Source organism: Pocillopora damicornis, chromosome 11 (assembly GCF_964200805.1).
Source record: "Pocillopora damicornis chromosome 11, jaPocDami1.2, whole genome shotgun sequence".
NCBI lineage: Eukaryota > Metazoa > Cnidaria > Anthozoa > Scleractinia > Pocilloporidae > Pocillopora > Pocillopora damicornis.
The window spans coordinates 17,578,561-17,593,937 of record NC_142680.1 but is presented as its reverse complement, the minus strand read 5'-3'; the positions used below and the strand labels follow the sequence as shown (position 1 = coordinate 17,593,937).

The 15,377-nt window shown below is 37.7% G+C and overlaps 1 protein-coding gene and 1 pseudogene across 1 annotated transcript; both read right to left on the bottom strand.

Moving 5' to 3' along the window:
• Positions 1-2,028: 2,028 nt before the first annotated feature.
• LOC149037891 (high-affinity lysophosphatidic acid receptor-like) lies at positions 2,029-2,861 on the bottom strand (annotated as a pseudogene).
• Positions 2,862-12,270: 9,409 nt separating this feature from the next.
• Positions 12,271-13,287, bottom strand: LOC149037890 (melanocortin receptor 5-like). Its single transcript, XM_089186532.1, has one exon. The coding sequence runs from the start codon at positions 13,216-13,218 to the stop codon at positions 12,271-12,273; it is 948 nt and encodes a 315-aa protein (XP_089042658.1). The 5' UTR covers positions 13,219-13,287.
• Positions 13,288-15,377: the final 2,090 nt, after the last annotated feature.

The window sequence follows — 15,377 nt, the reverse complement described above, 5'->3', positions numbered from 1 at the left end:
TTAGGTCCTGATCCAACAAGCAACAAAAATAAAGCCGAAAAAAACTCGCAAGTTGCACGTTCCGCAAGTTTGTCGGAAGATCCTTGTTGTCGCTCTGTAGAAAAGAATTTCCTCATGCTTTGAGCTGTGCGTATATCGAGTTATGGATGCACTTGGGAAGTTTGAAGAGCACTCAAAAAGCTAGGGTTACTCTCAGCTGCGACTGGAGCCGCTCTTACGCATTTTTCGTGCTCTCCAAACTTCCCGCGTGCATCCATAATTCGATATACGTACGCTAAGCATGAACAGTTCCTTAATTTTACAATATTTAAGCCATCGGGTTGAAAATGTTATAAAACAATTGGTTCATACTTCAGCTGAGCGTTCATCGAGATGTGAAGCACGCGGGGAGTTTAATTTGGAGAGCAAACGTATCAATCAATTGTTAATTTTTTTCATAATAATGAAATGAAAAATTTTCGATTTATTTTTGAAAACAATGAAAATGACAATTTAAGGAATTCATCTTTCAAAAAAATCTCAGAACCAGGTAAAATGCAATTTTCCAAAAGATTGAAAATGGGATTTTTTTAATTCATTTTTCCATTTTCCAAAAGCAAAAACAAAGAAAAGAGAATTGAAATGCATTCACGAATTCAATTTTCATTGATCTGTGACCTTGGCATCAAAATTCGCCGATCATGTAATGCTTGTATCTGCTGCAAACATGCCTGATCGAGATCCTGCCGAATGCATGGTCTTTATCTCAAGAGGACAGAGAGAATGAAGAATCGAAAGAAAAATTAGAAAATCTCAGATAAATACAGAACGACTTACGATTATGTTTTCGGTGAGTTCAAAGATCATAGTTTTGCGCTCTTTTCTCGCGTTTGGTCAAGCACATGCAATTCTTCTTTGTTTCCTTCAAACGCTGTTTGGATGCCTTTCTTCATATAAATACATTTTTTGTTGCAGCTTGAAAAAAGCTCTATTCATTTGGTAGACTAGTTGAAAATATTGGCAAAAGCTACTTTGCCGTTAAAAAGTATCGAGTTCCCGGATAATAACAATAACAACGACGCGCAAAGGGCATTGATTAACCGTGGGCATTGATTAACCGTGGCCTTTAAACCCGTGCTAGCTATAAAAATTGAATCTAAGTCTGCTCTGGAGCAGAAATGTCCATGCCAGAAGAGCCTAATTACCCCGATTTCCATACCATTAAATAACTTGAAAACCAATGATATAGATTATTCATATCTCTTATGATAGCTAGCATGTCCTGTCCTCTGGCAGTTATGGCGCTAGTTATATTTAAAGAATGAACTCGCACGCGTACGTGTCTCCAGGGGAAGATACACCTCCATAAACAGCAAAGTGCTTGTCTGATTGTCTGCCTCACTGCTTTTCTCACTTCACAAATCTTCCAGCAGTAAACGAACAAGTTCAAGGTGGACCTTAAATACACTAAAAGAGTCGTTTTTCCAGAAGTGGTGAGTAAATGTAATGAATAAGTCCTCCAGATGATCACAAGTGTTGACAACATAAAACTAGGTGCACAACAAACAACTAATACCAACTGCACCCACAATGCACTGCTCACTGCCTACCCGTATCTTGCCATGCTTAGTGCAGTTGTTTGGCTAGGCTGTTGTTGAACATGATCTTGTACTTAAGCCTGATTACGAGTGAGAGTGCGCAAAATCTTGGTATACGAGGTGAAAGAGATCGCCGAGAATGACAGAATAACTATTTTTTTATACAAAAGAGGTATTCCAGAAGTATAGAATAATGAAGCAAGAATGGATGCTATCTAAAATATAGCTGTAATGATATACATGCACTTTAACGTTACAATTTGTCTGTATCTCAGCCCCAACGACAGGGCGAGAAGTCTATCGCGCTGATAGCCGCCATTGTCAGCATTGAAACTCCAAATAACAATAGGTAGCATAGAGGCTGGATTACAAGACCAACCAACAGATTGGATGTTGCAAATTGGATGTTGAAATTTTATCTAAGTCCCTGGAAAGCACAGTGTTTGTCAGATTGTTTACTTTACTGCTTGTCTCACTTCTCTGACTTTCCAGCAGTAGAGAAACGGGTTCAAAGTTGAGTTAAAATATGTTAAAATAGTTGTTATTGCATCAATAACTATTACATGTGAAGAATGATTTTTTCTATTAGTGATCACAAGTAGCATTATCAGTTGTGGTACATAACAAACAACTAATGCTAACTGCTCCCACAGTGCACTGTTTACTGCCGTCCTGTATCTTGCCATGTTCAGCACATTTGTTTGGCTCGGCTGTTGTTGAACATGATCATGTACTTGAGCCTGATGATGTCTAAGAGTACAAAATATGCTTGTGTACGAGCTCGAGGCGATTGAGATCACTGAGCATAGCGGTATAACTATAATACTATACCAACGGGTTATTCGAGTATGCGAAATGAAAATTGATCCAGCGGCAACGGATAAAATCCAAAACGTAGCTGTTATGATACATGTGCGCTTTAGAGTTACTGTTTGTCTGTATCTTATTCCCAACAACAGAGCGAGAAGTCTGTCCACGCTTATGGCCGTCGAAGTCAACAAAGACACCCCACATAATGCGTAGCCCGATATCTGGATTCCATCCTCTGCGAACCAAGGACATCCAATAGGTAGCATAAAGAGGCTGGGTAACAAGACCAACCAACAGATCAATAGTTGCCAGGCAACTATACAAGAGTTTGGATGGTGGATGAAGGGAAGTTACCTTGTTAAGGGCAACAAGGATTAGAAAATTCCCAAGAAATGCTGTGATGGAGAGGAAAATGTTAACTGCTGAGAAATAGATCGATTGTTGTTGTAACCCAACTACCGAGGAGGGTAACATGCCAATACTTTAGATGTTTCCGTATGTGTTCCACCCTCTGATGAGTTTGTCGTCGCAATCATGGTGCAGCTCTTGAAACGGTTTTCCTCCTTTCGCTACGGTTTTTTGGTACTGCTGGCAACACGGGATAATACTTCTGCACAGCAACCACCTGGCCAAGAAACAGTTAAATCTTATTTTCCTTTATATCATCCACGCTAAAACTTCCTCAATACATCCTACTTGTTTTAAACTGGTTGAACGAATTGTCAGCCGGGACAATTAGATAACAATACCTATAGACCTTTCTTGAAATTTGGAGGGTGTGCCTTTCATCAATCAACTTCCCGACCCCATACAGTGTCCATCTGGTGGATAAATTTTATACAATTACGCATTTTAAATAAGAGCTGGTAAAATTTTTGAGGTTAAAGACAACCGTTCGTTTAACATAAAAAAAAAAACAAAACAAAACAAAACAAAACGAAACAATCACGAAAACGAAACATATCACACGGAAATACCGCTCAGATAATCGTCAAAACCGTTATAATCTCCGAAAATAAAAAAAAACTATTCAAAATTATTCGGTGGACTTAGATTCCAAGCAATTTCGAACGATGTCTCATCAGCAACCACTTAGCTAAGGAACAGTTCAATTTTATAATTCTTTATATGATCAACTCTAAAATGATCATGATCAATGATCAAATCTAAAATCTTCCTCAATGCATCCTACTCGTTTTAAATTGGTTGAAGGAACTGTCTACCGAGACTATCACATATTTATAGATGTAAACCTTTCTTGGAATTTAGAGGGTATGCCTTGCATAAAACAACCCCGTAAAAATGTCCCTCAGGCTGATAAATTTCATTCAAGAACGCATTTTAAATAAGAGCTAATAAAACTTTCAAGGATGAAGAAATCTGTTAGTTTGTTATTTTTTGATAAACCTCTCTGTAGATACAAAAATAGCAATTGGCCCGGAACGGTATACCTGAATATTTGTCGATCCGCAAAATGACGTTCCCGCTGAAAAATCGCATTCATTAAAACGTTGCGAAAGTCGGTTATCTTTTTCCAAATTAAACGCTACAAAAGTGAATGAATTGCAAGTTTCCAGAATACATTCTTTGTCCTCGGACGCTCTCGAAAAAATCTATCGACTAATCGCTTACCAGTTGCTTACCTCCTCTTTGTATAACTATGACGAAGATGGAAGAAAGAAATAATAAAAATTTAAATTATCTATTTCCTTCCTTTCTGCCCCTTCGGTAGAAAATCCGCCCTCAGCCTGATGTTTCACTGATGAAACTGTCCGTCATGTAGAGACGGACTTAATATTTTTTTACACAAAGCACAAATTGACTCCATCCGCAAACATATATATCCCGCAAAATGTTCATGCTACACGAAAAATGGTCTTGAAATAAATTGAAAACAATTATAATTCCGAACACATTTAACTGACGGCTGAAAAATTGATCTTTGGCCGTAGATGTCAAGACATTTGAAATTTAAATTAATTTTTCGTTTCCTTATTTGAAAACATGCCCCAGTTACTTTTTCTTCTTGTCGCATCTGATCAGAATTTATAAAAGGAACTATAACGGGTGAAAACTGTTACCAAAAAACCATCACACTGTTATAAATTCATTTCAAAATTTATTCATTATTCCAAAGTTTCTCTCAGTCTTATTCCAACGGCAGCTGATTGTAATCTTAAATTCTTTTCTTCGCTTCGTAAATTTAAAGTACGCGATAGTTAACGCATTTAACTGACAACTGAAAATTAATCTATGCACGTAGATGTCAAGAAATTTTTAAAAACAAAGTTTTGTTACATTATTTGAAAACATCCCTAAATTGTTTACTCTACTTGTCGTATTCGATCAGAATTTTTAAAAGGAACCACGAAACACCCTTAGAAAGTCATTTCAATATTTATTCATTACTCCATCCTCCTTAATTTCTCTCAGTCTCATTCGAACGGCAGCTGGTTGGGATCTCAAATTCTTTTCTTACATTGTCTTCGTGTTTTAGATGTAAAGTTTCTCTAGCGAACGCTGAGAAGCCAAAATTGATCGATATATGGTTACGAATTCCTAAAATGGATCGAAAAGTTTAATTCATTAAAGCCTTCAATACTGGATTGCAGACATGCCTAATAAAATTTCAAAACATTGGAATATTCAAGAAATTATTACTCTTTTTTTTTTTCGAAATATGCACAGAGTCACTCAGAAAAAATTATTTGGGGCTTCCGAGTGATCGGCAAACATGGACCATCCATTGCAGTCACAATTATTTGGAATGAAATTTTACTTCTAAATTTAAACTATTTGACTAAGTTCCCACTTCTTTTTCAAACATATGACACGAGAATTTATCCTATGATTAAATTCCGTATTTCTCTTTCTACTGCAATATAATATAGTGTGTACCGACCATTCCTTTCCAATTTTCCTTTTAATATTTTCAGTATGCGTCGATTCTATATTATTTTTTCTTACCCTTCAAAGTTTCTTTCGGACAAACGATCTACCCTGAAAAGCAAGGCATCTTTTCTTAGAAACTGCGACGGTCAATTTCCCCCGTTTGAAATATTCGAAATATGCACAGAGTCACTCAGAAAAAATTATTTGGGGCTTCCGAGTGATCGGCAAACATGGACCATCCATTGCAGTCACAATTATTTGGAATGAAATTTTACTTCTAAATTTAAATTTAAATTATTTGACTAACTTCCCGCTTCTTTTTGAAACATATGACACGAGAATTTATCCTATAATTAAATTCCGTATTTCTCTTTCTACTGCAATATAATATAGTGTGTACCGACCATTCCTTTCGAATTTTCCTTTTAATATTTTCGGACATTTTCTTTCGGACAAACGATCTACCCTCAAAAGCAAGGCATCTTTTCTTAGAAACTGCGACGGTCAATTTCCCCCGTTTGAAGACTATATAAACAATAGAACCCCCCCCCCCCCCCCCCTCCACATGATTCCCAAAATTCTTCTTCAGATTCTACTAGCTTTTCTTAGTTCTAAAAATAATTTTTTTTAAATTTTACACATCTGGAATCGGAAATACCTCTGAGATAAAGTTCATGACCGTTAAAATCTCCGAAGATATAAAATTATTCAAAATTATCTGGTGGACTTAGATCCCTAGCAATTTCAAATAATGTCTCATTGACATCTTGTTATTGAAAAACGCCTACAAGCTGTTTTCTCTTTCTTTCGCATTTGACAAGGACCTGAAGGAACTACAACAGGTGAAAAATATAAAGTAACTGAACCAACACACCGTTCATTTAATTTTCATCTTTATTAACTTTCCTAACTTATACAATATCTCGCATTCGCTATTTACCCTTTCTCTCTCAAGGCTGAAACATATTCCCATCTAAAACAGCTTATTTCGGTCAATTCTTATAAATCGTGCGCTTATAATCAGGAGTAGTTCAGTCCACAATAGGGTGTTGTTGTTGTATGGCTCATTAGATCAATTTTAAGAACTTGGAATGAGCAGAAGACAGCCTTAGGTTCTGGCAAGAAAACAAGCAGCGACTTCGGAGAGGCCCTGCCATACAGAATATCGGAAGAAAGTCAAACGGATAGCACCTCTCTGCACCTGGGTGACCTTTAGACGTTTTCAATCGGTCGCAATCCTAACCCAAATTGGTTTTTGAGTGGCCTGTCTTTCCCGATGAAATAAAATTTAGAGATTTCTTTAAGATTTCACCTCGGTCTTCTTTGTTCTTTAAGCATATTTTGAAACACTGTGTATTTTATTAAACGTTGAGCATGAGGAGTCTTTTTCATAGGAGGCATTGGGCTTCTCCTCTCATGAATCCTTTTCCTTTTGTGTGACACGGATAAAAAAAATTCATTTATTCGAAGGTCTCCGTCTCTTTGTAATTTGTGTTTGGGTTTGAAGAGTCGATACCCTCTTAAAACTGTCGCTTTTATACACTTTTTTTTCTAAGAATATAAAGTCTGAGTCTGATATTTTAGCCCTAAATCGTAATTGTATTGTTGTACAATGTACATCGAAAGTACAGATTGTGGCTGTTTTCCCGTCCAACAAACGCTTCTATTTTGTCTTTGCTTCTGTTCCACAGACGAAAAACGTGGTTAATATACCTCTTCCAAAGTAGCGGTTTAATGGTGCTTAAGGCGATAATACCCCCCCCTTTTTTTTTTTTGCCATGAAAACATTGGCCAAAGCTACTTTGCCGTTAAAAAAAGTATGGAGTTCCCAGATAATAACAATAACATTGGTTGAGCGTGGCCTTTAAAATCGAATTTAAAAATGAATCTAAGTCTGCTCTGGAGCAGAAATGTCCACTCCAGAAGAGCCTGATTACCCCGATTTCCTTGGCATGAAGTCACTTGAAAACCAAGTAATCCTAATGAAGATACAAATTATTTATATCTCTTCAGATAGCTAGCATGTGCGTTCTTTTTGCACCTATGGCGTAAGTTTTATTTAAACTATGAGCTTGCACGCATGCGTGTCTCCAGTGGAAAAGATCTACCTCCATGAACAGCAAAATGATTGTCTGATTGTCTGCTTCACTGCTTGTCTCACTTCACTAATCTTCCAGCAGTAAAGGAACGGGTTTAAGGTGGACCTTAAATACATTAAAAGGGTCCGACTTACGAATAACTGTTATTCCTGAAGAGACGAGTAAATGTAATGAATAAGTCCTCCAGATGATCACAAGTGTTGACGATGTCAAATTTAGTGCATAACAAACAACTAATGCTAACTGCACCCACAGTGCACTGCTCTCTGCCTTCTAGTATCTTGACATGTTCAGTGCAGTCGCTTGGTTCGGCTGTTTTTCAACATGATCTTGTACTTGAGCCTGATTACGACTGAGAGTGCGAAAAATATTTGTGTACGAAGTGAAAGAGATCACTGAGAATGACAGTATAACTATTTACAAAACAAAAGAGGTATTTGAGAATTATAAAATGATGAAGTAAGAGTGGATGCTATCCATAAGATAGCTGTGATGATATACATGCGCTTTAACGTTACAATTTTTTATCTCAGTCCCAACGACAGGGCGAGGAGTCTATCCACACTTATGGCCACCATTGTCAACATGGAAACTCCACATAATTAAAACGTGTTATAAAGAGTGCATCAGTTACAATTCGACAAAGATTCCACCTCTCGTGAATCAAGGACATCCGATAGGCGGCATAGAGAGGCTGGCTAACAAGACCAACCAACAGATCGGATGTTGTAATACGTCCACTCTTTAGCTATACGCAGGCGATACTAAGATGCAGTCCAGCTCGAAGAATATTGATTTAGCTGTGTACAATGTCAACAAGGATCTCAAGAGCATCAGAAACTGGTTTTGTAGGAATTACCTCATTTATAATACAAAAAGGTCGGAAGCCATAATAATTGCGTCCCCTAAAGCACTCAAAACCATCCGAGATATTAAAATTTTTTACAGAGACCCGATATTAAAACAGCAGAGTCATTTTAAGTATCTTGGCACGGTGCTAGACGAATCATTATCATGGAACAATGACGTGTCGTGTGTTGCTTCTTAAATGACACTTTTAAACAGAATTTCATCTTTCCTTAGCCCTATTTTATTGAACATTTACTAAACGACAATATTACTTTTTTTAGACTATGGCTGCATCGTATGGGGTTTTTGCAGCAAGAAGAACTCCGATTTTCTGGAAAGGTTGTAAAACAAAGCAATGTGAATAATTTTCAGAACAAATCACTTAACGCGTACACAGTCAATGAGAGAGACTTGACTTGTTAACATTATCTAACAGGTGCCGTTATTTACGTCTCCAACTAGTATATAAAATCGTAAATGATTAACACTGTCCCAGGCAACTTCAAGGGTAATTTGCATAGAGATCAGAACTTCGCCGTAAAGCCATCAGAGATAGTAGGGAACTTCGTCTCCCAAGATATAAAACAGCTATGGGCCAGTCAACATTCGAGTATGCCGCTGCAAAGGAATGGAATGACCTCCTCAATAAACTGCGTGCCTGTGAAACGCTTAGAATTTTTAAAATTAAAACTTTTAAACTTTTAATAGAATCAGATAAGGCACAACATAAATGTAACGTATAACTTTTTTATCAATGTAAATATTTTTTTGGTAATTTTTAATTTAATCTTAAATTGTATCAATGGTGAATTGTATTTTGATAGCATTTTTTATGTACTGATCACCGGTTTACACCAGAGTTTTTCATGATGAATTCGTCAATCGGTTTTTTAGTTTATATAAAGCATTTATTATCATATCTATTATTTTAACAGACAAATTCATTTTGGTTGTTCCTTTTAAAGTGCCGTAATAGAGGAAAAGTCCAGTCTACAAGAACGTGCTATTTTATACCCTTCCTTGTGAAACACATTAAGATAAGATGAAGTGTTTTTGAAATTAGAATTTGGTTAGTTTTAAACAGGCTACCATTTATAAGTACGTAGGACGCTTTCCATACGGTGGCTTTGTTTTTAAATTGCAGTTACTTGATTACGCAAAGGAGCGGAAATTGATCGATACGTGGTAAACTGCAGTGTTGCGTCGATGAGAGAGTATAATATGGTGAATTAGTATTATCAACTGAGGTGATAACGTAAATTAGCTACCTTTCGGAAGTTTTTAAAGTTGACGTTTGGAGCGTTAGCCCTTCCCTCTGACGAAAAATCAGTCAAGAAAATGAGCGGTGAGTTCGCAAAGGCCCTGCCATATCGGAGGAAAGTCAATTAGATAGTACCTCTCGGCATCTGGGTGTTATTCATTACGCCTTTCAAATTTTCTTTTTGCCGATGGTATTAGAATACTAAACAATGGTAATCTGTTCCAATGTGATATTTGTTAGCATAAATAGACAAACACTTAAACATCTAGAACACATTAGCTGCTGATTAATAAACGTCTGACGACTCCAAGAAAATATCTAAGTCCATGGAAAGCAAAGTGCTTGTCGGATTGTCTGCTTTACCGACTTTCCAGCAGTAAAGAAACGGGTTCAACGTGGAGTATAAGATTTTCTATAAGTGTTCACAACCAGCGTTGCAAATATGTTTTAGTACATAGCAAACAACTAATGCTAACTGCACCTACACCGCACTGCTCACTGCCTTCCTGTATCTTGCCATATTCAGTGCTGTTGTTTTTGAACATGATCTTGTAGTTGAGCCTGATGATGTCTAAGAGTACAAAAAATATTTGTGTACGAAGCAATTGAGATCACTGAGCTTGATGGTATAAGTATAATACTACACCAAATGCCTATTCGAGTATGCGAAACGGAAAATGATCCAGCGGCGACGGGTAAAATCCAATAACGATGCGTGTGCGCTTTAAAAGGTCTCAGAAGAGTAGGCAAACCAATTAAAAATATTATTGACTCTATAATGGGCAAAATACTCGATAATTATAAAAGATATTTTATAAAAACACTGCAATCAACTCACGTTTTATACGAAACGGCAAACTAGTTGTTTTGACGTCGCAGAGAACACAGCTACGGCCACAGGCGGCCCAAGCTCACGTATCGAGAAAAAGCCAACGATGAATTCATGAACGCGTCACGCGTTGTGTGACTCGGTGTTAAGTTACGGGAGGAACCGTTGAAAATTTGAACACGTTATAAAGCATAGTATGGGGAACGACATATGGTCGATTTACAACGATAAATATTTCGAAATCTGAATATTTTACACGTAAAATCAATAAAAACTTACTCATGCCCTGTGTATCCGTCGTAGTTTCTAGCGATTTCTGCTGTTTTAAGCTTGCTTTACCATCACTGTTATCCATGTCAAAAGACGAAGTCAAGGCTGCACACTCCGATTTCGACCTTGGTCCACGCGAGGTGATTTGCGCCCCGAGAATCCTCCCGATCGGCATTTTTCTCAGCCACACAGCCACACACCAAGTCTCTTTCGCGGCCGTGTCCAGTCTTCGTGTTCAAAGCTTAACCAGAAAGAAGCGAACTTGGAAATTCAGGTAGAAAACACTCGTTTCCAGCGAAATGCGCGTGAAGTTTTGGTACTGAGACATGTCCCAGGGTGCAGCGATCTTAGATCGTAAAGTGTGGCTGAGAAAAATGCCGATCGGGAGGATTTTCGGGGCGCAAACCACCTCCGCGTGGACCAAGGTCGAAATCGGAGTGTGCAGCCTTGACTTCGTCTTTTGACATGGTTAACAGTGATGGTAAAGCAAGCTTAAAACAGCAGAAATCGCTAGAAACTTCGACGGATACACAGGGCATGAGTAAGTTTTTATTGATTTTACGTGTAAAATATTCAGATTTCGAAATATTTATCGTTATAAATCGACCATATTTCGTTCCCCATACTATGCCTTATAACGTGTTCAAATTTTCAACGGTTCCTCCCGTAACTTAACACCGAGTCACACAACGCGTGACGCGTTCATGAATTCATCGTTGGCTTTTTCTCGAGACGTGAGCTTGGGCCGCCTATGCTACGGCGGGAATTTACGGGGAACGGCTACGGAAGTAGATAAACACGCATTCAAACTTCCGCCCACCGTTATATACATCCGCCGTCCTCGGATCTTAAGGTCCTTATTGTCAGTCTCTAATTGAATAACTAAAACTCCAACCGTGATCTTTACATATTACAAGCAAATATCTCCCAGATAGAATCACAGGCGTTATAATAATCTAACATGCAGAATTTTTCAAAAATATTCGGTGGACCTAGATTTCTAGTAATTTCAAACAATGTCTCATTGATGTCTCGTTATTAAAAAGCGTCTACAAGTTATTTTCACTTCCTTTCGCGTCTGACAAGAACGCGAAGAAACTACACAGTAGGAGAAAAATATATAGTAACTAAACCAACAAACCGTCCATCCAGTTTCTATCTTTATTAACTCGACAAACTTCTACAATGTCTCCCATTTCCTCTTTACCCTTTCCCTTTCAAGGCTGAGACATATTCCCATCTAAAATAGATTATTTCGTGCAATTCTTATAAATTGAGTGCTTACAATCAGGAGCAGTTTAGTCAATAATAGCGTGTTGTTATTAAATGGCTTATTAGATCAATTTTTAAAACACGGAATGAGCAGAAGACAGCCTTAGGATTTGGCAAGAAATTGAGCAGCGAGTTCGTAGAGGCCCTGCCATACAAAGTCAAACGGATAGCACCTCTCGGCATGTGTGTGATATTAATTTTGCCTTTCAATTTGTCTTTTTGTCGACGGGGTTAGAATTCTATATAATGTTACTGTGTTTTTATTTGATATTTATTAGCTTCAATAGGCAAACACCAAAGCATCTTTGACACCAAGGATGCTCAAAAGTTGTGTTTGTCTGATTCTATCTTCTTTTTCCCCTTCAAATTACGCCTGATCAATACAAGTCTGACGACTCCGAGGAAATGTATCTAAGTCCATGGAAAGCAGAGTGCTTGTCGGATTGTTTGCTTTACTGCTTGTCTCACTTCTTTGACTTTCCAGCAGTAAAGAAACGGGTTCAGAGTGGAGTTAAAACACATTAAAATAGTTGTCATTGCATCAATCACGATTACATGTAAAGGATAGGTTTTTCTATAAGTGCTCACAACCAGCATTGTAAATTTTGGTACATAACAAACAGCTAATGCTAACTGCACCCACAATGCACTGTTCACTGCCTTCCTGTATCTTACCATGTTCAGTGCATTTGTTTGGCTCTGCTGTTGTTGATCATGATCTTGTACTCGAGCCTGATTATGTCTGAGAGTGCGAAATATCTTTGTATACGAGCCGATTGAGATCACTGAGCATAACGGTATATCTATAATACCACACCAAAAGGTAATTTGAGGACGTAAAACGAAAAATGATCCACAGGCGGCACATACAATCCAAAACGTAGCTGTGATGATACATGTGCGCTTTAAAGTTACTACTTGTCTGTATCTTATTCCCAACAACAGAGCGAGAAGTCTGTCCACGCTTATGGCCGTAGACGTCGTCAAAGACACTCCACATAATACATAGCTTGATATGTAGGCTGCGCCCCTTGCGTATTGACAAAGAGTCCAGCGTTCGTAAACCCAGGACATCCAATACGTAGCATAGAGAGGCTGGCTAACAAGACCAACCAACAGATCAGTCGTTGCAAGACAACGATACAAGAGTTTGGACGGTGGATGAAGGGATGATTCCTTGTTAAGGGCAGCAAGGATTAGAAAATTCCCAAGAAATGCTGTGATGGAGAGGAAAATGTGAACTGCTGAGAAATAAATCGATTGTTGTTGTAACCCAACTACCGAGGAGGGAGAACATGGCATTACTTGATTTGCTTCAGTCTGTGTTCCACTCTCTGTTGAGTTTGTCGTCACAATCATGGTGCAGTCCTTAAAACGGTTTTTCTCCTTTCGCTACGGATTTTCGGAACTGCCGGCAACACGAGATAATACTTCTTCACAACAACCACCTGGACAAAAAATAGTTAAATGTTATAATTCTTTATATCATCAACACTAAAAGCTTCCTCAGTGCATCCTACTCGTTTTAAATTGGTTGAACGAACTGTCCGTCGGGGCAATAACAAATTTTATAAACATACACCCGTCTTGAAATTTTGAGGGTATGGTTTGCATCAATAAACCACATAAAAGGTGTCCCTCTGGCTGATAAATTTCATTCAAAACCGCACACAAATAAGAGCTGATAAAAATTTCAAGGGTGAAGACATCTGTTAGTTTCTGATTTTTTTTAAAAAACTTCTCTATAGAAAAAAAAAAAATAGGAGTAGGCTATTGCATCTCTCAGTTAGTTTGTTTGTTTGTTTGGTTTTTTTTTCTTTGTTTTTTTTTTTTTTGATGAAACTAAAAAAAATTGGAATTGGCCCGGAATGGTATACCTAAAATGATTTTGAGGATATTTGTCGATCCGCAAAATTACGTTCCCGTTGAAAAATCGCGTTCAGTAAAATAATGCGAAAGTCTGTTGAGACAAATCAGAAACTACAAAAGTGAATCAATTCCAAGTATCCAGAGCATGTTCCTTGCTTTCGGACTTACCCGAAACATCTATCGACTAATCGCCTACCAGTTGTTTACCTCCTCTTTGTAAATCTATAAAGAAGACGGAAGAAGGAAATAATAAAAATTCAAATTATTCATTTCCTTCCTTCCTTGCTTTCTGTCCTTTCAGTAGAACATCCGCCCTCAGGTTAATGTTTCACTGATGAATCTGTCAGTCATATAGAGATGGACTGACTTTTTTTTGCCTTAAAAGCACAAATTGTCTCCATCCGCATAAAATATAACTCCCGCAAAATGTTCATGCCACACGAAAAACAGTCTTGAAATTAATTCAAAACAGTTATAATTCCGAGCACGTTTTATTGACAACTGAAAATTAGTCCATTGACGTAGATGTCAAGAAATTTCTTAAAGGCCCATTTTCACCCTTGATGCAACGTGCGTCTCGACCCAATTTCCTATAACACGAAATTCCCAGATTACTGAAAACCTTCTTAAGTCGTCTTTCGAAAGAGCCATCCTGGACATATCGTCAACTTTTTTACAGGAAAAAAGTACATTCGCCGTAAAAAAGTAAATTTGCCGTTCGTTATTTTACAGTTTCCTAACAGTATTTTGAATTTTGTCCGGAAGGATATATATATTTGGATCACTTCGCACTCTTTTAACAGAGTTGGCGAAAAAAACAAGGTCCAAATATTTTCACTTTCTAGAAGTGCTTGAGGATTCTAAATAAAGATAAAATATTTCCCAATAGAAATTGGTATTTTTCAAAGAGAAACATGGGAAAATGTCAGACTGCCGGACGTTTAGTTATTCGAAGATCGTGTCCGGTAGTGTACGATCAAAATTCTCTACGTGTTACGCTTGGATCTCTTCGCACTCTGTGTACAGGGTCGGCGAAACGGACAACGTTCGAATTTTTTCACTTTCTAGAAGCGCTTGAGGATTGTAGATGAAGATAGAATATTTTCCAAGGAAAAATTGGCATATTTCAAAGAGAATCATGGAGTTATTTGAAGACCGTGTCCAGCCGTGTCATTGAAAAGTTTCAGTTTCAAGCGCTTGGATGGGTTCATACTCTGTATGCAGAGTTAGCGAGAAACATCAATTTCGAAATTTTAGGCTGCCTGGAAGCGCTCGAGGATTGTAAATAAAAGTAGAACATTTTCGTATAAATATTTTCTGGATTTCGAAGAGAAATATGGAAAAATATCGGACTGCCAGGTGTTTAATTATTTTAAGACCCTTTCCGGCTGCCGGACTTGAAGTCACTTCATTGCAGGAACGTTAGTGGCACTGACAGTTTGCATTACAATTCTTATTTCCTGCTTTGCATAGATAACAACCTCGATCACTCTTTCGAGCGCAAGCTTCTCTCCACGGACGGGAAACTTCAACTGACCCTTGTTCCTATTTAACAAAGATGGCAAACTTCAATTTAAAAAAAAAAAAAATGATATATGAATGAAAACGTGGTGGATCAACAATTTCACATTCCTCGGAATGCTCGCAAG

Excerpts from the sequence above, each read along its gene's own strand:
- LOC149037890 (XM_089186532.1), bottom strand. The coding sequence starts at position 13,218 with ATGATTGTGACGACAAACTCAACAGAGAGTGGAACACAGACTGAAGCA.